This window comes from Athene noctua, chromosome Z, assembly GCF_965140245.1.
Source record: "Athene noctua chromosome Z, bAthNoc1.hap1.1, whole genome shotgun sequence".
NCBI lineage: Eukaryota > Metazoa > Chordata > Aves > Strigiformes > Strigidae > Athene > Athene noctua.
The window spans coordinates 53732154-53756771 of record NC_134077.1 but is presented as its reverse complement, the minus strand read 5'-3'; the positions used below and the strand labels follow the sequence as shown (position 1 = coordinate 53756771).

Genomic DNA, 24618 nt, shown 5'->3' with positions numbered 1-24618 from the left:
GCCCCCTTTACCCTCAAGCGCCTCCGCGCGTACCGTGTGGCCCCAGGAGCCGGCATGCTGGCGGTGAAGCGGCCACCGCCGGTGTTGGCTGCCGTTGTACGCGCTCCTTCTACCTTACCCCCAGCCCCGTGCTTCTGGCCTGGCGTGGCGCAGGGGGCCCCCGCTCCGGGCGAAGGAGACTTGAGGGGCAGCCGGGTGTCCCGTAAGGGCTGAGCCGCGAGCAGCTGAGCACGCCGGCTTCCCTTGTCCCGCAGCGTTTCCCACCTCCTGTGTCGGGCCGTTCCGCCAAGCCTCCTGCGAGACTCTTCTGGAAGTTACAAAGTTACCGTCCCTGCCCTCTGTTATAAACTGAGCTGCTGCAGCTGGAAGGCAGTAAGCAGTAGAGTGATCAGAATGCAAAATAGTAGGGGTTGTGCTGCCAGCAATACCTGTCGTCTTTTTTCACACTGTTTATGTAGTTTGAATCAGTGCCCTTCTTGTAGGGCTCCAGTTTTAAGTATAATTTCCTGAAAGAACATTAAATGTAGTTCTGTGCAATCTTCTCAAAGCTTATTAGCAAGCTTTTCTGCTTGTTGGCCTCTGACACTTGGAAATGTATGTGTGAAAGCTTAATGAATGGCATTTTGTAATTCATCTGCGGATTTCAGTTTTGTTGTATGTTAGGTGCTTTACTTGTCCCTCACAACTCGGGACTGAGGTGGCTTGCCTATGTCAATGTTGTGAAGAGAAGACTTTTTCTGATTCCAGCCTTAAGGAAATAGTTCTTTCACATTGTAGGTAGTATTTATAAATGACAGCTGCATTGAGGTAAAAACAATCATTCAGTTTCAGCATGGATTTGGTTTGGACGCTTCCTAAGTGAGAATATTTTCTCACTTTCATGTTTCATCTCCTTAAAAGAAGACACACATATCCTTTCCTTGTGTATTTTGAGTGGAAATAAAATCCAAGATAATTTTGCTCATCTAATGCTGTTCAGCTCTCCCCAGAATCACTGAGGTTGAAGGGGACTGCTAAAGATCATCTAGTCCTATGTCCTCACTCAAGCAGGGTTAGATATAGCTGGCTGCCCAGGCCGTGTTCGCCTTGGAATCATTTTGTAAAATGAAAAATTGAACGTTCCATCCTTAAACAAATGGGTAAGGAGAATTGTGGGCAGAGACTTGTAAAATGTTTAGGTGCATGTATTTGGGCTCTGTTTAATGATTTTAGCTACTTGCTTACTACTGTAATACAAAGAACTGCCGATGGACTAAAGATTTTATTTGGAATATTAGGAGGCTCTTCCTAGCTCATTTACTGATAGTAAGTTATGCTTCTGTCTCAACTTTTGGTCAATTATGCGTTTTTCTTCAGGGATGGGTATTTGGAGTTGAGAGGGAACTTTGAATTTTGGTGTTTGCCTTATTTCACCTGAAAGAAAGGAGTTTTCTACCTTGACTTGTAACTCATGGGAAGCAACCTCTGCTGCTGTTAACTTGTTGGTAAAGAAGGTCTTCCATTATGCTCATTATTTCTGTCACGTCCAGACTTAAAAGGAGGCTTCTGGGAAGGCACCAATTGCTTTGTCAAGGGATATTACTAATTGTATTAAATTTCACATCAAAGCCTCATTACAATCTGTCTTGGTTTTCTTGTGATGCAGAGTGAGGTCTACAAACTCTTTCACATGGATTGATTTACAGTAGTGTAACAGCAGCAAATGTTTCTGTTAGTTTGTTTAAGCCTTGCTTTCATCTATAGAAGAACTCATTCCTGCCTTAAAAAGGCTTAAGATAGCTTAGCTCTTAGGTATGTGGAATAAAATATGTATACATGTTACTTGGTATTTAAAGAGTAATGTTACTGTTGATGCTGATGCTCAAAACTGACTTCTAGGTAAGATCTCTGTCATATTGTGTGAATAAAATTTATAAAACTGGATTTGGAAGAAGCTTCCTTGAAAGCAGTTTAAAGGGAATTAGTTACAAACCTCTTATAATTATTAAAGAGAGTGTTTATCCAGAAGTCTCCTTTTCTTTTTCATTTTTTAGTTTCTTTAAATGCTAAGTGGAGAGCATTGTAGGTTATAATTCTATCACCTGCATGTTGAAAGCAACTGAGTTATTTTTTATGTATGGACAAAGCAAATTATGCTTAACTGAAGGTGAAGAGAAACCAAATGGCTTTATTTTGCACTATCTTTAACATGGGTGTAAAAAGCTGGAGTAGTTTAAATATGTAGCATCTGGATATTGACCAGTGACATGTTGGGAAAGTGTGTGGTGCTGAAATACTTCTACACCTGTTGAAGAGTATAATGAGTGCATAATAAAACAAGTTAGTGTCTTTGCTTCAGACATCTCTGCAGCCCAGAATATTAGCTTAAATTACCAGTTCGGCAGCATGTGCTATGGCCTAGAGTGACTGTTCATGGAGATACCCATCTCTGTTGACTGTTGTTCAAAGGGGGGTGATTCTGGCAGAATCAGAAGCTGGGAGAAATTATCTTCAAACAGACCTAGCATAGATTTGTATGGTTTTTCTGACTGTCCTTAGTTTTCTAGGAAACTCAATTTGTGTAAATATCTATTTAATTGCTTTAATTAGCTATTATTTCAGAGAATGAGTTTGTGTACTGTCTGAAAAACAGAAAAGCTGAGATAGAAATGGCCTCTGTCTTGGGGATTGATTCCTGCTACTTGTGTCAGTATTTCTGCATGAATAAGCTTGTGCAACTCTGATTTTGCACAATAAAATATACTGGTAGAGTTTTAAAGGCCTTAACCAGTTAATGTATTCAAATTTTTGGAACAGCTTTAAGTTGGGAATTGTCTGCAGCTTGACAGACCTCAAATACAGATCTGTAACTGCCTGGTCTGGTTGGAGATCAGTTTTCTTGATCTTCTCTCATACAGTCCTCTCTTTCATTCTTTTTTGTTTTCTGAGATTTTGGAAATGCATGAAAAGAAAAAGCTAGTGTGCTCTGAAATAAGAGATATTTTGTGTAGGCTTACAAATGAACATGATAGGCATAGTCCTACATTTTGCCATGAAGACATATCTTAGATGATTGCATTTTGCACCTGCCTTTCACTGTCGTGTATTAACAATGTAAGACAGGTTGTCACTGGCTGATCTATCAGGAGTGCAATGAAATAAAGCATGTGCTTGGAAAGGAAATGGGTGAGTCAGGGCATTCTGGATAGTACATTTCTAGCTTGTGACACTATATTATGGAGCCATCTATAATGACCATGTATCTTCTCTGTTTTTCAAGGGTTTCTTTTTTAGGTTTGTAAGCCTTTCATTTGCTTCCACCTAGTAGTGCCTGTGCTGGACCTCCCAACAATTTCAGGTAGTTTTTTGATTTTCTCATGTGGATTATTAGTGTTAGAAAAGAATTAGACTGAGTAGTTCTTAGCAATTGAAAATAACAGCTTCCTGGAGTAATGGAACATAAGTATCAAGTAGCATAACTGATCATTCTAGTTTTTAATAGGCTATTTACAGGTTTAACTAGACTGCTTTTCATAACAGTTATTATTCTCACTTTCTTAACTTACTATTTGTAATGGGTATTTTCCCAGAGTAGTTCAGTTCTTTTCCACTTTCACTGTAGGATGGGATTATGTTTCCAAATTCTTCCTGTCTCTTTAACTCACTTTCCTTTTAACTGTAACAACAGAACTGCATTACTGTGTATTTGTTGCCACAGAGAAACATTTTTTTTTGCTATAGATATTTTAGGAAGTTTATTTTCTAACCTTATCTGCTTTGTAGCAGTGTTTTATTTTGCCTGGAAGCTCTTTTCTCGGGTTTGCTTTCAGAGGCATGTGATTCTAATTCAGGCTGATGCTTTCTGTCTTAAGTGGAGAAGCAATGTTATACAAATATCATTCCATGAAGGATCACTTCTCCCCTGTTTCCCATTCTTTGTGCCTTTTATGCAACCCTGTTATGCACAGATGATCAAGAGTGACTCTATTCATGTTGGCCACCATCTGCTATTATTGTTTATTCTTTTGCAAACATCTATCTTCTAAAATATTAAAACATATAACCAATTAGCTTTTCTTATATTTTTATGACTTCTGAAGTATATTTGGTGAGGAAGGTGCATTGAATGTGACATCTGTTTTTAAAATGTGCTAGTAATTTGTTACATCTTTGTGTATAGAAGAATGACACAAAACACTGTAAAATGATCATCAGGAGTAACCACAGGTAACGTTCCAGTACCTAATTTGTTTTCATGCTTAGAATTCAACTCCTTTTCTAAAGGCGATATGCATTACTTTCAAAAAAATGAAAGCCAGGTAGTCATATTATGGACACAATATAGCAAAAAATATTACAAAAGACAATGTTATGTAAGAGAAGTATCTCAAAAAATGTCAGAAATAATGTCTCTTGTGTCTTATCTATGATGACAGTACCTTGATATGTGCATACGGTAATGAGGAACTTGTCATATCAAATCCAAGGAATACTGACTCAGAACAGTGTATTCAGGAAACAGTGGTAAAAGATGAACTGTTTGCATATATGAAGCTTGGATATGTACAGAGAAATTCCAAGTTGTACAGCAAGGATATTGCTTCAGCAGTTGAGGTAGTATGTTTCTTGTATTATATGAACACCACAAGTACGATTTATTCTCTTAACCTGTTAAGGGAGAGTGAAAGGAAATGCAGAAAGAATAGAAGTTTAGTTGTAAGAGTGTATTAGCTGGACCACAAAATAAAGTAAATGATACCTGTGTGCTTTGACATTTGTATGGCACAATGCATACCAATGGCTTTTGATTGTCTGGAAAACACTTTAGAGGTATTTAAACCACTTTAGTAACAACCCAACATACGTTACATCAGTGTTCAATAAATACATGAGGTATGAATATATAGGCAAGACTATATCTTTCATATTCCACCTCCTTCCCCTGTGAAAATGAGAAAGGTGTTGAATGACAAATGCTAGTCTCAATTAGTTCCATGATCATAGATTGTTGCACAGCTACACTTTTTCCCCTTCTTTTTCCTTCTCATCTGTCTCTTGCACCTGTCATTACAACTTTTGACTTCTGTGAGTGCTCACATACTTTGTCTGATCTTGCTGATTTAGGCATGTTGGACCCCCCAGTGAGGGACAGTCCATGTGTAGATGTTAAACTTCAAACAAAGTATCATCATGTTTTTTACAGTATTGTTGAAATAGCAATACTGATTGAAAACAAAGGTATAGATGCCTAGCATTTAAATATATGCAATTATATATATATGTATATGGTTTTTTTCCTGTTTAGTTATGGGTTTCACAATGGTCCTTTCCAGAAATTTTAATTGCCTTTTTGCCCTGATATTACATTCCGCAGTAATTTTTATCCTCCTGTTTTTTGAAGTACATCCTTCCTTTATCAATTTTTGTTTTTTTTCACTCAGTTTGATTTCTGTTTTAATGTGATTCCTTTGTCATCTGTTTCATTGCTACAGAGTTGCAATTAGTGCTCTGTTTAAGTGGCCAAAAAACCATTTCATTCTTATCTTTTCTTCTTGGATAAAACTGAGACATTCTTTCAGGGTGGTTGGGTTCCAATATTTGATAAGCGAAGCACAGCCTGAAGGAGGAGTAGATACCCATCTTGTCTGGAATGCAACCATTTATCCATGTATTTTAATGTCATAAAAATAACAGTGCTGTTGAAGACAGAGCATCGGTTCATCTCACGTCAAGTTAATTCTTATGTAACATGGCTTTGGACCCAAATGAAACATTTAAATTACCTATCTCTTAATCAGGTGACTATCATATATAAGCCTTAAAATATTTCTGTGAGATTGCTCTAAATTCTGAGTAGCCTTTTACTATTTTTCTGTATTGCAAATGGTGTGTGCTTTCCAAAAATGCATTGTTTTACCATTAAATTTCTCGTTAATAAAGCAGGTGTAAATAGAATAGGATTAAAATGCATTGCCGTTTTGCAGCTCTATTAATACTTACTTGTAAAAAAAATCTGGAAAATACATTGTGTTAGCTCTGTTTATACTTAATTTCTATAAATTTTGGTCTGATGTGATTCTGAAGTTGTAGGAGGAATAGTTTAAAGACAGTGTGTGTTGTTTGTATTTTATAATCACTTATAATTTTGCAGAGGGAATTTTATTGCATATATACCCAACTGATTTAATGCGTAGTGGTGTAACGTTACCCATACATAAGAGGGCACACTAAGTCCTCTGGAACAGAATTACAGAAAACCTTTTCAGTTAGGGTAAACTAATACCTGCAAAGAAAATAATAAAAGCACACATTGATCATGGTACTATTTATAATTTTTAAAAAATGTTTTGTATTAATATTTTATGTATGTTCCAGAAAACATAACTAATCTTATCTTAAAGTCCTTTTGATTCAGTTCAGTGAATATTATGAAGTACTGTAACTGAAGATTGCAGTGTTGTTGAAGCTGGTTTAAAGAAAATGGAAAGTAATCTGACACTCATGTCATCATTTCTTTCTTACCACAGTGTGTTATCGTCAAAAGATTACAAATGCAGATTAGAAGATTATAATTTATAGATCCCATAGTGAAGTTAAGTTCCAGGATTTATATACAAACATGTAATGATCTGAAAAGGTTTTAAAAATTCTTATTAACTTTTGATAAAGATCTTTCCTGTTCACATTGCAGGTTTTATTTTGTTTTCTGTCTTTGAAACAAGCACAGTGCTTCTCTGCTTCCATCCCTAAAACTTATGTATGGGCAGAATCTTTTTAAAGATCCATTTATGTCACTTTAATATTTTTGTCCTTGAGCTTCATATTAATTTATTACTGAAGTAACAGTTGATTTAAGTTTTAAGGACCGTTTTCCCCATGATCTTTTTCATATTACTGTTAGCTTTGTAATTCTGTTGCAGAGGTTTTTATTATCATTAGAAGAAGTAAATAATTAGACTTCACTGTGCATTTGGGCTTCTGTTCATCTCTCCCCATTCCCATACCCCTCTTCCCAAGAAGACATCTAGTGGCCCAGTCTCAATTAAAAGTGTGAAATACTCTCTCTGTAGTATCTCTGGAAATCTGTCATATATTTCAGAGAAGATGTCTTAAGGTGCCTTTAAAAAGATTCATAAAGAATTTTCTTTCTAAAACCAATCAATGCAGACAATGTTGTCTAGGCATCTTAATTTTTACAAACAATTAATGTTTTTAAGTAGCCACTCTGTATACTGTATGGAAGATCACCATATAGCAGTGAAATACACAGTAAAGATAAATTCTATGTTGAAAATAAACCACTGACTTTAGAAACAGATGTAGTCTGACTACTTCTAAACATATAATCTGTTTTGTGGATTTCTGGTTAACTTGACCCTGGAGCAGAAGAGTATTATTTTGTTTTCCTCTTGTTATTTCAGCTACATTCTAGACTTCTCCTGAAGTCCTGGGAGTGCGTTTTGGTATACTCATTCTTTAAATGATGTATTTCTGTTCTTATTCTTTATTTGCTCCTTAGCTTTTCATTTACTGTTTCGGTTCAGCAACAGCAACTAAGCAGCTCTGCAGAATAAAAAATTACCTTTTTTTGTATTTTTGAAAAAGTTAGGTCTATGTAATGTAGTATAATATGGACTGTACTTGTATTTGTAAGACAGCCTAATATCTTTTTGCTTGTCTTTTCTCTTTGCCTCTCTAAGAAGAGTCTGGCTGCATTTTCTGTACACAGCCCTTTAGGTACTGGGATATAGCAGGTGATCTAACCGCCTTATCTCAGGGCTGACCAGACCCAGTGCCATCAGCCTCCCCTCCTACATTTGTGTGCTTCAGTCCTTTAGCTATGTTAGTGGCTATGCTAGGCCTATTTGGTCAATGAAATTTCAGTTTTTCAATACACTTATTATAAACTTAGTTTCTTTCCAGAGGATTAAGTGAATTGTTAGGCAGTTTGTGAATATTTAGTGGGGAAAAAAAAAATGCGGTAGAGGCTTGTCAAAAGTTAAAGTTGTTTAAAAATAATCTGATTGGTTTCTTTTACTGAACAACTGAGCTATTAGAAAATGAAGAAATAGTCTTGCTTTGCCTTTGAAAGGACTGGTTTGTCCTATATAAACTTTCTTTAATTTGCTTTTTAATTTGCTTTTTAATTTAATTTGCTTGTCATTTCAAAACTCACCAAATAAAACTCTCAAGACCATCTTCAGCATTCACCAGTGATTTAATTTTAACTCTGAGAGCGTTTTAAATTTGTTTCAACATACTTAAATGTAGTTGAGTCTGTGCTGGATTTTGCTCAACTTTTGATAAATTTGGATATGGCCTCATGCTGGGTTTAAGTCTATCCCAGTCTGAACTTCTGCCCAAAGGGTGATCATACTGCATCCACAGCTGTGTTTTCCTGCCTCTTCCCTTGAGTTGTCCTCTACACTTGTAGCTTCATAGGAAGGAAGGCTGTGCAGAGATCTGGGGAATAAAGACACATCTCCTATCGTGGCATCTCAGGCTCAGGTTGGCTTAATTTTGTTGTGAATACACACGGTTATGCTTTATGTTTGCGTTAGTCAAGTGACTGGATGGGGTCAATCTGAAGAGGTTACAGGCACTCTAGAATTCAGTATGTAAGTAATTTTTAAAAATGAACTGAAAACATTGTTGAAATTCAATCACAGTAAGTATGAATTATTGCAGAAAGAGAAGTTCAGTGTGCAAATAAAAAAATAGGGATAAGCTCAGGGAATTGTTTTGTAGTTATAGCAATACCAGTTCAAGTTTAATAGAGCAAACACTGAGATTTAAAGGCTGAGGTTGCAAATAAACACCACTTCAAGCTTAGCAATACAAGTATTTATTGTCTTGTTGGGGCTCTGCTGCCTCTGTGGATCTGTCGCGTGACCACGCTGTGTAAATGGTCTTAATTTATTATGGGCAAAATGAACTATTTTGACTTGGAGCACACTTTAAACTTTATTTTAATAATCTGCCTTTTCTGAACTGGTGTGTTGAGTAATTGGAGAGATGGAAGAGTGACCTCCAGGTGGAGGTGGGTGTCAAAAGGTGCGAGAAGCAAATAAGTGCTTCCACAGTATAACTAGGTTCTCTTTGTACAAAACTTCGGGGGAACATGAATTTACTGAAGCTTAGAAAAAAAAATGTTTGCAAGAAAGAATGTTTGATTAAATATTATGAAAAAATTGATCATGCCAACTAGTAAAACTGAGCAATTCCCTTCTGCAGAGGTACTAAAAAACAATAGAGGAGTATTTCATGTACTTCTGTCTCATCTCAAGGGAAAGAACAAGATTCTTCCAGTGAGGACTCTTCCAGACAGTATAATTAATCTATCAGATATGACGTGTATATATATATAGTAGTAGAGGTGCAAAAAAAAAGACCAAAAAATAAACCAGATATACCTTGAGAATATTTAAAATTAAATCTAGAGTTTGAATGACATGGGTGAGAAAGGCCAGATGTGATAGAAACGACACACTTGGCTGATGAAAATACATTTGGATATGAATGAAAGGTAACCTGACAAAATTTTTTCACACATACAGGGCACATTTTAAATAGCTCCCTGCATGTGTTTGAAAATTATGGCTTTTAATGAGTACTGGGTATGTATTTCAAGCAGTGCAGATATTTAAAGTCAGGTTATGAACTTTCTAAATATTTTAGAAGGAGCAAACTAGACTAGTGTGCAGTTAACTGGGGTAAATATGAATAGGAATGGGCAAGAGCTTTGAGTCCCATGCCTTATCAACACTGTGGAACCTCAGAGAATGATGTAGCAGGAGTATTCTACTAATAGCTAGCATTGTTTTGTATACCTAAATGTTTCCATATACAGAGCTCTGTGCATTTTTAATGTCTCTTTGCTTGCCCGTAAAGCAGAGAATGCTGTGGTAGTGTGCATACCACATACTCTTTGCAAATGCATCATGATAGCTTTTAATGAAATTATCAAACCATTCCTCAACACCACCTGATTTTCAACTTTCACAACCTGACATGCATATTTGTATTCTCTGAAATTTTTAATCTGACACTTTTATTGAAGTTTTAACACTAAGAAATGTCAGCAGTTGAAAAATCTAATAGGGATGTAGGAAGCACCTAATTACCATTATAAAGCTAGCATTATATGTGGCAGTTTCTTTACAGGTCTATAGTGCTAGACAGAGTTGTGACTAAACATTTTTTCAGGACTTTTTTCTTCTAAAATCTGAACTTAAATAGGGTTAAGAAATATTTTTATCAATTTCCTTATTTTGCTATTTTATATTGCAGAGAGTTAGGCTTCTGCTATTCAGCAAGTAGAAGAAAATCTCTGGTTCAGCTAACAAGCCTTGCTAATGAATAATTATATACTTCTCAGGAAAGGGTTTTATCTCTGCAGTTTAACACACATTCCCAGTGGGTTTCTGAATTTCTAGAAGAGTTTTTCATTATCACATTGATAAGGAAATCATGGCAATAATGAATGTAGAGTCCCTGCCTCCAGAGAATGGTAGTATATAGTGGAGACACAAAATCAAGGAGAGAGCTTATGTAATAAATGATCAAAGCAATGACACTCGTAGCAGCTTCTTTCTAATTTGTCTTGTGTGGTGTTTTGCTATATGCTATGTATGCACTATTGCTGCTGGGAGAAGGGTGTTGAATTGTGCTTTAGCAGCACTTTTGTGAATGAGTTCTTCGCTAAGTTAAGAACTGTCCAGTGCAAGAATGTTAGTGGACAATTTCTTTACAGCAGAATTAACAGACAAGTAACAGCATGTGAAGCATATCTGATGCTTATTTAGAGTTCCAGGGTTGACTTTAAGATTCTTCTACAACTTTTTATCATTTACTTTAGGCTTTATATTACAGAAATAGATACGTCTAAATTACTGTAATTGGAATTATGCAGCTATGACCAAAAATAGTTTTAAGCTAAGCTCTAAAAATTATTATTGTTTGGGTTTTTTTTTTTTATAGTATGCTTCTGATATTTCTTAATCTGTACAACTACACATTAGTATAAAACTGCCTGAAACAAACACTGCTGCTGTGCATGACCGTGAAACACTAGAGAACAGGGAAAGGAAGTAATTTAATTTATAATTTCTATTCTGTTAACTGTGGATTTTTGTCATGTTTAGTGAGCAGTAATTTATGGATGTTCCAGGCATAGATCAGATAGTATAGAAGTGACATTTTAAAAAAAGTCAGGCTTCTTGCTTGTATACATTTTTTTCCTCCTCTGAATTCAGTGTATGCATGTTTGCAGTTGGATATTGAAAAACCAGTGCTGAAGCTTTTATTCACTGAGAATATGTATCCCAAGACTGACAAATAAGCTTATGGTCATATATGTCCTTGGTTGTCTTCAGTGTTCTTTTTAATACAGTTTTCCACCTGTTGTTGCACATTATACCATCTGAAGTCTTTATACTCCACATGTGAGTAGTGGAGTTTGCTGTGCCTTCATAATGTAACTCCTACTTTTAAAAAGCTGAAATTGGTGAAATTATTACAAAACTTTTAAATGAAAAGGATGCACGATTACTCTGTCTTAAAACTGTAGTGTGTAAATTCAGTTTCTTTTGCACTTAGGAAAGCTCTAAACAGGACTATCTCCACTTGCTTGAGACACCACCTCACTTCATAGGATGCAACTTTCAGTGTGAGGGTTTAGTGAAGAAATATAATTTGTAACAGAAGTATGCTTTGAACAGAAGATGGAGCTTTTTGCTAATTCAATATCAATATGAAATTATCGAAATACAGTACAAAAATACAAAGATAATTGAATAGGTTCCCAACACTGTCAGAATAGAATAGTGTATCAGCTTCTGTTATGTAGACTCCTTAAAAATATTTCATTGAAAAATTCTTCAGAGTTTCAGGAGCCGAGACACCTGAAAACAGCCATTTAAATTCACTTATTAGTGCTTGGAGATAGGCTACCTACAGTTTTTGATAGCTGAGATATCTAAAGTTAAGGAGATTTTGAAACAGGATTAAACAGACACAGTGTTACATCTGAATTAACAATTAGTGTCAGAGGGTATGCAGTAATAGTTGTTACTTGTCTATAAGTGTGTTTCTCTTGTCGCTCTGTTTGCAAACATGGTCTGATGTGTCATCTCTGCTAAACACAAGTGTTGATCTGAAACTTTCAACTGTAGAAAAATAAGGTCTATTCTGTGGGTTTTTTTAGCTTCATTGGCTTTTGTTTTCAATTGTCTCAAATGTCATGGCCTTCATGTTTTGTTATTAATAGTTTTCAAGAGGATTTATGTTTATATAATTTAATGTTTTGGTAATGCTTCAATTGATTGTGGGTTGTTGTTTTTTTTTTTTTTTTAATTTGGAGGGAATTTACTTGTCTGGCACTATTTGTGACCTCTTAATCTGCCCTGTTAAGTAATGTTAAATAAATCTGACCGTTCTCTAAATACAAAATAAATGCCGTTTTGTTGGCATTGAACTGCAGTTTTACTATTTATTTTAATGTGTTCAGAGATGCTTCTTAACATGGTAGCTGAGAATTTAATGTAAATTAGTGTAATTGTCTTATACTTTTGAGGTGAGAAATTGATCATGTCTTCAAATGGGAAAACAGAAAACCAGATATAAACACTTATAAGCAGTATAGCACAAATATTTACTGTTAGTATAGTACTCATGTTTTATAAAGTATGTCGGTATTATATTGTACTTGGTTTTCAAATGATAAAATGTAAGTATTTGTGCAAAACAGGAATTCTTGAATGCTGGTTCGGTGTTGGGTTTTTTCTCCACCAAGTCACTTTTTTTCTTTTTTATACCACCAATACTTAGCTAATGTCAGAAGTCATGAGGTTTTGGTAGTCAGAAAAAAATCCAGGTAACATCAAGTTCAGTGTTATGTCCACAGACATCACAGATGCATTGCTCATGCTACAGCATCTAGAACCTCTGGTTGCTTTGCTGATATTCCCCATTAGGTGTCAAAATAAGGACCTGATTGTAATGGCCATATGCTATTTATAGACAGTGCTGATTCACCAAGCTGAGATTTGTTGAATCTTCCCTCAGCCTTTCTTACAGGTGTTCCTAAATGCTTTAGTTCCACTTCTCTACTGTTTTCTGGACTTCCTTAAATTAAGTAGAAAGCAATCGCTATGATGGTATTAGGTACCAATATCCATTTCAGGGTACTTTATTCATCACCTTCCTCTGTTGTTTTTTTTTTTTTAAAGTCGAACTGGCAAAACACAGATCAGTGTTGCACATATATTTGCAAAGATAAGTAATCTTTGGAAAGTCACACTGAAATCACTGAGACTCTGCAGGAGCTCATGAATCTGTTTTTGGATCCTGATACAAGGTTGAATTGTGAAAGTAAACAGATGTACACATCAGTTAGGGCAGTGTAAGATGCAAAGTGTTTTCTTGCAAGTATGTGAAGTTTGAAAGCACTCAAAATAGTAATCTGTTACAATGAATAAGATGATGATTAAATTTGGAGAACTTTTGGGAAACTCAGAGAATAAAAAGTATCTACTGGAAGCAGTTCAGAAGATGCAATGAGTGTCTCTTGCAGGCAATCTTCAAATTATTCTGAATTTATTGGGATATATCAGTGAAAGAGGGCCTTCTGAAGTGAGCAGGAGTGTAGGAGTGCAGGAGTGCAGGAGGATTGATACAAATGTGAAAGAAGGATTCTTCTCAGCTTGTCGTCAAAGCCATCCCTGTAAGAGCTGTTTCTGAGTGGTAGAAAGCCATCAAAGAAGGGAAATGTTTTGCTATGTTTTATGCGCTTTGTTTGAAGCTAGTTCAGGGAACAGTACAGATGATTTCTTGGCCCGAGTCTTTCACTTACTGATGCTAGCTTGATAGCGTGCCCTGGATTCCAACAAAAGAAACAGCAAGTCTTGGGGGAGTCTGAGTTCTCCTCTGTGCTGACTTTGAGAAGACAAAAAGTGACTTTGGACACTGAAGTCTATGATGAGGCTGTGAAACAACTGAAACAATGTCACAAGGGAGTATTTGTTCACTTAAGGCACTTAAAAACAGACTTGGCTGCCTATCATGAAAGTGTCACTGAACTGGCTGGGAGAGAATTGCAGATCTTAACAGTTGCTTCTTCCTCTGATTTCTATTTCTAGTCTAGAAAGTAGACAAAAAGGACTTAAGTGAGCTAAAAGTGCATAACTTCAGCTCAATGATCATAACAAAACAGGGAATGCATGACAAACTTCTGTGGTGAACTTCTGCCTGTTGTTGCAACAAATGTTGATACATTTTAATATTTTTTTGCTTTTATAGGTATTTGCATATTTTCCACCGAGAAGGTCTTTTGTCTTTTGTAAGATGCTATTATCCTGAGAGTTAATGGGTTTCCAGCTATTAAGCATATACCTTAAGTATTTTAACTATAAACTTGAAAATTCTTCATGAGCGTTCTCAACGGAATACTTGAAATGCACTCACAGTAAATTGTCTTATTTTCTTGTAATTTGCTAGAAGTGCTGATATGAGAACACTTGTAATGTGGAAAGTGTATTAATTCATGGAGATGCTTTTTATGTATGAAACTATTGCTTTAAAACTTTAAGACTGATGAGGTGATTTAGGCTTACTCTTAACTTAGAATCACAGTTGAAAAATGATCACTATTATTTGAGGTAATGCATTTGAAATAAATACAGCAACCTTTAAAACAGTCAGTGCAGTAATAAATTAGATGTTGCATAATCATGTATATTTTCTAAAGGATTATTGTGAGTGAAGAGGGTCAACAGGAGGCCTGTAGTGAAGTTTGTTTCTTTCAGTTTATAAAAGCTGTCTATAAATACTTTCACTAGAGATCTTCTCTGAAGAATAAAGCCAGTGGTTCTTGACAGCAAATCCTGAAGCAACTAGCTTGATGCCATTCTGTAGAGACACAATCACCCTTTGGCTATACATTTTTAATACAGGCAATTGACTTTAAATAACTTCTAGATTTCAGAAACAGTTGTGAAACGATTATCTGATTTATTTTTGTTTTGTTTTTTAATAGAATGTGAGAAGGAGGAACTGCAATTAATTTCAACTCTGCAATATTAATCAGAATTATTTTTGGCACTGGAAGTCTGAATATCCTTGCTCTTTATGGAGACATTATATGTAAGAAATGACTAAGGCTTTGTAAAACTGTTGCCCAATAGACTGGAACATGGAGGCACAGTTAGACCCGATGAAGGATGACTTGCCCTTAATGGCCAACACTAACTACATGCTTGTAAAGCACTATATATTGGACTTGGATGTCGATTTTCAAAGTAAAGTTATTGAAGGCATCATAGTTTTATTCTTTGAAACTGGGAGCCGGTACAGGAAAACCAGCAGTACTGGCAAAGAAGGCTGCCGGTCACAGTTTGATGAAACCTGTAAAATAAGGGCATCTGGACCCTACCATGTTCCTGTGACAAAAGTGAGTGCCTGTTCATCTAAAACAGAATATAATGATTTTGCTATCTGTGGTAAAGGTGAAGAAGATATTTCTGATAAAAATGGTAACCATAGCAACGAGGAACAGGCTTCTGGGATTTCTAGTTCAAAGGACTGCTGTGACATAGAGAATCATGGGAAAAAGGATTTTCTGCTGGTATTGGACTGCTGTGATTTATCCGTGCTAAAGGTTGAGGAGGTAGATGTAGCTGCTGTGTCAGGCATTGAAAAATTCACAAGGTCTGCCAAGCTAACTGATGATTCAAAGGAGCTGGAAAATCTCAGGAATCAGATCGTACATGAACTTGTAACTTTACCTGCAGATCGCTGGAAGGAACAGCTGTACTATTTTACTTGCTGCAGCCAAGCACCCAGCTGCGGAGAGCTTCTGTTTACTACTGACACCTGGAGCTTGGAGATAAGGAAATCAGGAATTAAGACTCCAACAGACTTTCCTCATGCAATAAGGATATGGTACAAAACTAAACCAGAGGGAAGATCTATTACATGGACTACAGACCAGAGTGGCAAGTATGTAACTATTACCTGAAAGCTTTGCACACTTTAGCTTTAAACATAGGTGCAAGAATACAGACTCATGTAATGCTGAGCAACTGTGAAATGATGAGCATTCTCTTCCACTGTTTTAATTTCATCCTTGGTTTGAATCCTGTTGCTGTCCTGTAGGAGGACAGACAGACTCTCCGCTCAAGAAATCCCAATGGTCTTGCAGACCTCAGGCCTAAGTGATTGCATTTGGTCATTCTGAATGGGAGTAAATAATAGGAGTTTAAAAAAAATGGAGTAAGTGTGTGCAGGGAATAGGGGATTATCACTTAGGGGAAGAGAAGGTATGCATGACAGGTTATTTTCACTTTAATACTTTGTGTTCTTTTTGCTTCCTGGCTTACACAATTGATCATATAGCATACAGACCAGTATACATAATATTTAATAGAATTGCTTTACAACTAGTCTTTTATCAATACTTTAGTAAGTTTAGAGATGCAGTATTTTCCTATTTGGTCTCTCATAATCCGCTTTTTAAATCTCCTTCATTTATTAAGTAAATTGTATTGATGATAGCAAATGAACTGCAAACTGAAACTGCAAGAAGAATTGGCATTTTATCTAGCGTTTGTGAAAGTACACAGTGCTGTACAGAAATCTTCCAGATAATCTCTTCATAGGAGGGAAACTACAATCTACTCTTGACTTCTACAGCTGCAGTTGTTTCACTGTAATGTTCAAAGCTGTTTTTTAATGGCTGTTAGTTCTTTATACCTAAAAAACAGGAACAAAAGTTGAAACGTGAGGAAGAAACTGGTCTGACTGATTACTTGCTTTTCATTACCAATCTAGAGTTACATGGTTACCTTTCACAGAATCACAGAATCGTGTAGGTTGGAAAAGACCCTGAAGATCATCCAGTCCAACCATTAACCCAACATTGACAGTTCCCAACTACACCATATCCCTCAGTGCTATGTCAACCCGACTCTTAAACACCTTCAGGGATGGGGACTCCACCACCTTCCTGGGCAGCCCATTCCAACACCTAACAACCCCTTCTGGAAAGAAATGCTTCCTAATATCTAGTCTAAACCTTCCCTGGCACAACTTGAGGCCATTACCTCTTGTCCTGTCACCTGTTACTTGGTTAAAGAGACTCATCCCCAGCTCTCTGCAACCTCCTTTTAGGTAGTTGTAGAGGGCGATGAGGTCTCCCCTCAATCGCATCCAGACTAAACAACCCCAGTTCCCTCAGTGGCTCCTCGTAAGACCTGTGTTTCAGGCCTTTCACCAGCTTCATTGCCCTTCTTCGGACACGCTCGAGTCATTCAATGTCCTTTTTGTAGTGAGGGGCATTTCAGTTATGCTAACAGAAATTAAGAGTCTTCTCCCTGGCATACAGATTAGGGAGAAAAAAGAGGCCTTTTAATGGTACATCTGGTAGTTAGGTAATTCTACAGCTAAACTGTAAGCGGCATCGAGTCCAGGAATGTCTCAGTCATGTTCATTACCTCCTCCCCTTCCCCCTCCCATCCTCACTCCCCAAGGAGTTATTTTTGGTAGGAGTTTAGGAAATTCAACTCTACAGTATTTTCAGTTATGAAAAGTCTTAGTTTTAACTGCATGCAAAGGTAGGGCAGTCGCCTGTGATCACACAACATGTTCATGTCCCCTTACTAAAGTCTTTGAGACTAATGTTAGCAACACTCAACTGGTATAGAACTCCCCTCTGTGTTGGCTTTGTGCATTGTTTTTGAGTATTGGAAGATTTCTTTTAAGCATCTAACATCTTTTAGTTTTGACTTTTTTCCTTCCACTGTAAAGTGTTGTTCTTTTTTAGAGACATTTAATGGCAGTTGTACACAAACACATAGAATTTTATGAATCAGTAATGAAGCAGGAAAAGATGGCTTGACGTGGGTTAGGCAATCTGATGGCAGCAAATAGTCTCAAGCTGGCTTATTTCCAGTCTTTCGTAGGGTATTCCAGAAACTAATGCCTGTCAGAAAGTGAGTTTTCATGTCACAGTTGTCAGAATCTTCCTTGCTACATTTTAAAAATTGAATTCTGTATGTGATGAACTCATAAATGTAGTGGTAAAGCTCATTGTACAAAATGCTGTCATACCTTTCCTTCCCTTTCTAAAGATAAAGCCCATTTATAATGTATCATGGAAGTACTATTACATTATATTCTCATAGGGGAATTCTTTAAATTGTTCCAAGTTATGCATATGGTGCTTTTTTAGGCAAGTGTCAAGTCCTTTCCCAGAGGAATCTATAATCTGTGGTTCTAACCCTGAAAAAAAGTGAAGCGAATAACAAAGTACAAGCATTGTGTGGCCACTTCCAATATGTTTCCTTTAATTTAACACTAGTACAATATTTTGGAATTTTACCTATGCAGTATTTCATAAAGACTTCCATTTTATTTGTTTTAAACAATGATGTATTATAGTACCAAAAAAATCCCTGTTAAAACAAAGCTTTGTGTGCTGAGTTTAGGCAAGTTAATATATGTGTATGCAAACCTGATGTTAGAACGGCAGCACTTCTGCTTCAGTAGAGGAACTGAACACATGGAACTTCATCATATCCCTGTTTGGGCTGTTGATACATTAATGATCAAGAAGGAAGTTTTTCTTTAGCCTTAGAACCTGGTTTTTTTGTAATAACTTGCTTTTGGGGGTCTTTATGCAGAAGTACTAAAAGGGGGGGCAAAACAGAGCAATAGAGTATGTGTGTGAGAATATGTTGGTATGCACATATATATATGTGTGTGTATAAATATACACACTTTTTTCTCTCTCCAAAAGTTATACTTACAAGGACTATACCAGTTCTTAAAATTGGCAGGTAACTTTTAACAGTGATCAACATAATTATTAAAATAGGAAAAAGAAAGTGTTGACTATAAAGTTTCTAATATATTTACCATAAACAAATAGCAGTTCTGTTTCAAAGTTTTTCAATTGTTTACTATCACAATATACCACTGGGGTTTCAAACTGAGAAGGTAATGTTGCAATTTTAACAAAATTATACATTTGTTTGCAGTATTTTACTAATTTTAAGTATTATGAGATTATTTAAAATAATAACTTGTTTTAGACACTATAATAACCATGTTGTGGAGGGAATAATGTGTGTAAACCATCTTTAATTACTGGAAAGGAGAAACTTTTTGTCAGCTCATCATGGTGTTTAAGCAGTTCTGCCTAACTCTTAGGACTATGTAGCAGTGTTGAGTCAGCATCAGCATGGCTACCAGTATATTTGAATTAAATGCTTTCTCATGATCATTGTCAAGAATCCTTATTTGTTAAAATATCCTGGGATCTCATCTCTTTACTGTTTAAGAAAAGGATTAAACAGATTGGGGTTAAAATTAAAGAAGTATGTTTCCTAGCAGACAGCCTTGTGCATTTACCTCTAATGGGAGATTCCTCCCACCTATTTTCTACCCCTCTTATTGCCACTTCTAGTTTGGTCATAAATTAGTTAATGATTTTGTTGATATTAATGAGTGAATGGAATGGAACTCATTTCCTCATTGTGGTATTAGGAATGAAAGAGTATCTTTGATATGAATGTCATCAATGAAAGACATTCCATGACACTGAAACCTTTCAATACTGGCTCCTAACCCTGTAAACTACTTGTGCATTATTTGCCTTGGCATACATGAATAAATAGATGAATTGGACAAGCACACACATTTATTTTTTCAGGTTGAGCCCTAGATATCAGATATACAGAAAAAAAATAATTCTGCGAAGTAAAGGGAATGGGTTGAATTAGTCCAAGTGTATTAGTTTCTTGAGAATGCTATGGAAAAAGTGTGGGTTTAGAAGCTATTAAAGAATGATTGGCAGTTTTGGGGAAACACTCTAGAAAGAGTTAATCTTGTGCTAAGTTTCCAAAGGGGGAAATAGTGGAATACATGAAATGATATCCTTAAAAAATTATTATCATATCTTGATATATATTTGGCCAGTTTAAGTGTCTTACCTTTTAAAAATATTTTGTACCTGTCTAGTTGAACATCTCTATGTTATCTTATTATTAGATTAAAATATCAGTGTATTTTTAAAGAATTCAGGAAATTTTTACCTATATGAAAGCTATGAAGGTGAATACAGCAAGCATAAATGTACAGTTTGGTAGAAGTGCTAATGCTAGCATATGTAATTAAATGCTTCTTTTCAGATGCAGCATTCAATTGTTCAAATTACCTTGACTTTAGCAAGGCCTTTGACCTTACTAAATGACAGCATTCTCCTAGCAAAACTGGCTGCTCGAGGCTTGGATGGGCACACGTTTTGCGGGGTAAAAAACTGGCTGAATGGCTGGGCCCAGAGAGTTGTGGTGAACCGAGTTAAATCCAGTTGGTGGCCGGTCACGAGTGGTGTCCCCCAAGGCTCGGTTTTGGGGCCACTCCTGTTTAACATCTTTATTGATGATCTAGACGAGGGGATCAAGTTTGCAGATGACACCAAGTTGGCGGGAGTGTTGATCTGCTTGAGGGTAGGGAGGCTCTGCAGAGAGACCTGGACAGGCTGGAGCCATGGGCTGAGGCCAACTGGAGGAGTTTCCATAAGGCCAAATGTCGGGGGCTGCCCTTGGGCCACAACAACCCCCAGCAGCGCTACAGGCTTGGGGAGGAGTGGCTGGAGAGCTGCCAGTCAGAGAGGGACCTGGGGGTGCTGATTGACAGCCGGCTGAACAGGAGCCAGCAGTGTGCCCAGGTGGCCAAGAAGGCCAATGGCATCCTGGCTTGTGTCAGCAATAGCGTGGCCAGCAGGGACAGGGAAGGGATCTTACCCCTGGACTCGGCACTGGGGAGGCCGCCCCTCGATTCCTGTGTTCAGTTTTGGGCCCCTCCCTACAAAAAGGACATTGAATGACTCGAGTGTGTCCAGAGAAGGGTAACAAAGCTGGTGCAGGATCTGGAGCACAGGTCGTAGGAGTAGTGGCAGAGGGACCTGGGGGTGTTTAGTCTGGAGAAGAGGAGGCTGAGGGGAGACCTCATCACCCTCTACAGCTCCCTGAAAGGAGGTTGCAGAGAGCTGGGGATGAGTCTCTTTAACCATGTAACAGGTGACAGGACAAGAGGTAATTTGTGTCAGGGAAGGTTTAGACTGGATATTAGGAAGCATTTCTTTCCAGAAGGGGTTGTTAGCTGTTGGAATGGGCTGCCCAGGGAGGTGGTGGAGTCCCCATCCCTGGAGGTGTTTAAGGGTCGGGTTGACATAGCACTGAGGGATATGGTGTAGTTGGGAACTGTCAATGTTGGGTTAATGGTTGGACTGGATGATCTTCAGGGTCTTTTCCAACCTACACGATTCTGTGATTGTATCATTGAATTGCATGGTTCCTCATTTGATATAAATAATGCATTTCTGTAATGTGCAGTTGAAGCACCTAAGGTAGATAGTGATCTTCTGTTTTCTCTGCCAATAGTCAATTATCTCCAATCTGTGCTACCATTTAAACAGGAGCTATGTCTATGAAATTAAATTTTGTTTAAACACAGTCTGGTGGTACTTCCTAAGGTGTTACAGAAGCAATATTAATAGATGTACAAGAATGGAATACCTAAGGAGTGGTCAGATGTGTGAACATTGAAGAAACTGTTAAGGATATTGCATTTGCCAAAAATACAGGTCAAAACAAGTGAAAACGTATTGTTAGAGGAAGAGTGGAACTACAATTGAGCAGTATTAAATTGATTTACTTTGGATAAAAAAGGTGTGTCCTGTCTTAACATTATTATACTTGATTCCCAGTGTTGGCTGTACTGAAAAATAAAACTTTTGAGAAGGAGACTGTGCATGCACTATGTGCAAGAAGCAAGACTGATATACCTGATGTGGACGACAAATTAGCGGTCAAAATTAAAAAAAAAATTTACAGTGAAGTATCAGTTTAGAAATATAGCTATGTAGCTGTTTGAAAACCAACATAAGAGTAACAGGGATTACTGAAAAGTCAGTGGAATCACTTATCTCATAATCATATTTAATACTTTTAAATTGGAGAGTGGTTTGAAAAAGTCATGGGTAGTTATTGACTGGTGTTTTATTATCTGATGACAATCACTAACACCTTGCAGATAAATAAATTGATAAAGCAGAACAAAAAAGTTGGTGTGATTTAGGTGTCAAGAAATCCTGCTGCTTTGTGGAAATGACACTGTAATTTAGAGAAACAAACAGCTGCATCAGCAGTGATTTTACAGGGAGTGGCTTTGTAGTTGCAGGAGATTGCCTCCTTACATGGAGACGGACCTTGAAGAAATAGGGAAATTATTTTTTTTCAAATACAGGTGTGGTGGTTTAGGCCCTGCCAGAACCAGAGACCACGTTGCCGTTGTCTCTCCCCCACCCTCGGACACAAGTAGGGCACAAACCCCGGGTTAAAATAAGAAGAAACTTAATACAACAGTGTAATAAGCAATCTGAACGACAACAGTAGCAATGATAACAACAATAAACAGCAATAACAGTAAACAAGACAAAAGATATACAGAGAAATACTGTAATGGTTACAGACAGCTTGCTCGCATGCTCCCCTTCACCAAAGCCACAAAGGAAAAAGCTTCCCACGCTGGACCTGACATCAGCATGGTATGAATAACCTGGCTGGAGATCCCTTCCCCCTCTCTGCTGGAGAAACTTAACCCTATCCTAGCTGAACTGGGACAACAGGAAAGGACTAGAGTTGCTGAGCTGAGCATTTTCCTTGAGCAGACATTAAAGAAAACAAGTTGACATGGCTGAGCCTTAGGACATGATTCAAGTGTTTGATGGCGGGTATATCAAAGAAGACCTGCAAGTTCCTGTTTGGAGAACAGAGTATCAGCTAAACATCTATTATTAGCTTTAAGTTAGTAGCTTAATTTGTTATTATAATGGATATGCTTACATGGGAGAGGGAGATCTGCCAAGAGCTGGTTTGAACTGGTTTTCTTACGTTATGAAAATATATGGAATACTGGTGAGTTAGGATTGCATGAATCAAATTTTCCTCAGATTCCTTGGCTCTGGGAGATTACTGAACAACAGACAGCCTCAAGTCTACCCCTGGAGCAAAACCAAACAATACCACAACTACTACTTGATTTCTCCAGTAGCTTGGATTGTTGGTCACTGGGAATTACTGGTCATAAAGTTGGCCAGATGAGTGACTGGAGACATATTTTGTGTTTTGTTGGTGCTTGTTTTTCCAGTGTCGCAAGTAATTAGGCAAATAGCCTGAGTTCTCTGCTTATCTTACTTTTGCTGTATTCAATTTCCTTATGTCTTCCAACCTATGGTGGCAAAGATGATGGCTGGCATAAACAATGTGTTACATAAATAGATGATTTGAATGTTACAAGACCATTAAATGTGAAAGAAGAGAGAATGAAAGGGTAGATAGTAGGAAGAAGGAAAGGAAATGTCACGTTTCTTGCTAGCCGTGGTAGGGATAAATCAGAAAAAAGGCAAATTTTGTATCAATTAACAAAAGCAGTCCAAAAGTAATTATTTGTCATTGCTTTTCTCTGATGTACCTTGGTTAGCTAGTAATTTTTCTTTTTCTCGATCAGGTGAAAAAATCTCATCCATATCAGGACAGGGATTATGCTTCTGGTCCTCTGGAATTATGCTGCCTGACCTAGAACAAATAAAACTGTAGCTGCAATGGGTGTCCTAAACTGCACTATTACCAATGTTGTAAAATGAAATTATAACTGTAAATGGAGTATAAAAAAATCAACAAAGTAAAACATGATTTGTCATGGGAAGCAAAAGAAATCTGTGGAGGTATATTTTAGGATGAGAGCGAAGTAGATTAAAAATTCCAGTGAAAGAAGAAAAGGTGAAAAAAATAATTATTTCACCTTATAAGCACTCCTCTCTAAAGCAGAACAGGAGACTGCTCAATGTTAGCTGACATCTCAGTTGATTGTGTGCTGTCAGTGAAGCCTACAGGTGACCTTTCATTGAATGTATGAATATCTAATTAAAAGCTGATGTAATTGTTGTTCTGATAGTTTCCTCTCAGAATTTAGAACCTGTATGTTTCATTACTAGTTTCTTAGTGACTTTGACATATTTTAATACATTTTGGTTTGAAATAATGAAGTTAATAAGTATATCTGGACAAAAATGGTATTAAAACAGATGAGGAGTGGGAGGGAGGTTAAGTTTTAAAGAAAAGGTTATGTACTTGACCAGTCTTTCTCCACTTTCTAAATCCCTTTTTACTTTGGCCTTAATTGTAAAGACATGTGACCTACCTGTGTACCTATTTTAGCATTAAAATGTTTTAGGAAAAAAAGCTAGTTACATATTATTTCTCATAATGAGAGGTTTCCTGATGAAATGTGAAAGCTATTGGACTGCTTGAAACTAAGCCTGTAGGCACAGCTTGAACACTATCACTAAGCAGATCTGTTCATTGTGTTTCATTTTCCCCATCTGCAAATTGTATTGATATTATTTGTAAAACACTTTATGGGCTGCAGGTAAAAAGTGCTCTTTGAGAGTGAAATAACATTAATGGTCTCTGTAGCATCTGTTCCGTGTTATGTTTGTAGTGTGTTTGACACAGTATTGAAACATTATGCTTAGTACTGTTCTGCCATCCCTTTTTCTCAGTCACTGTGGCATTTTCC

General features: G+C 37.0%; 1 protein-coding gene across 9 annotated transcripts in view; it reads left to right on the top strand.

The window, feature by feature from the left end:
* AOPEP (aminopeptidase O (putative)) overlaps nucleotides 1–24618 on the top strand; it is a 198357-nt gene that overhangs the window by 123 nt on the left and 173616 nt on the right. For all 9 annotated transcript variants that reach the window (XR_012635630.1, XR_012635631.1, XR_012635632.1 and 6 more), the window contains exons 2-3: nucleotides 3260–3337; nucleotides 15014–15975. Coding sequence is in view for 6 of the 9 variants with exons in the window: in XM_074932976.1 (XP_074789077.1) it covers nucleotides 15170–15975 (806 nt within the window). In the remaining 3 variants the exon portion in view is untranslated. The remainder of the gene's footprint in view (nucleotides 1–3259; nucleotides 3338–15013; nucleotides 15976–24618) is intronic.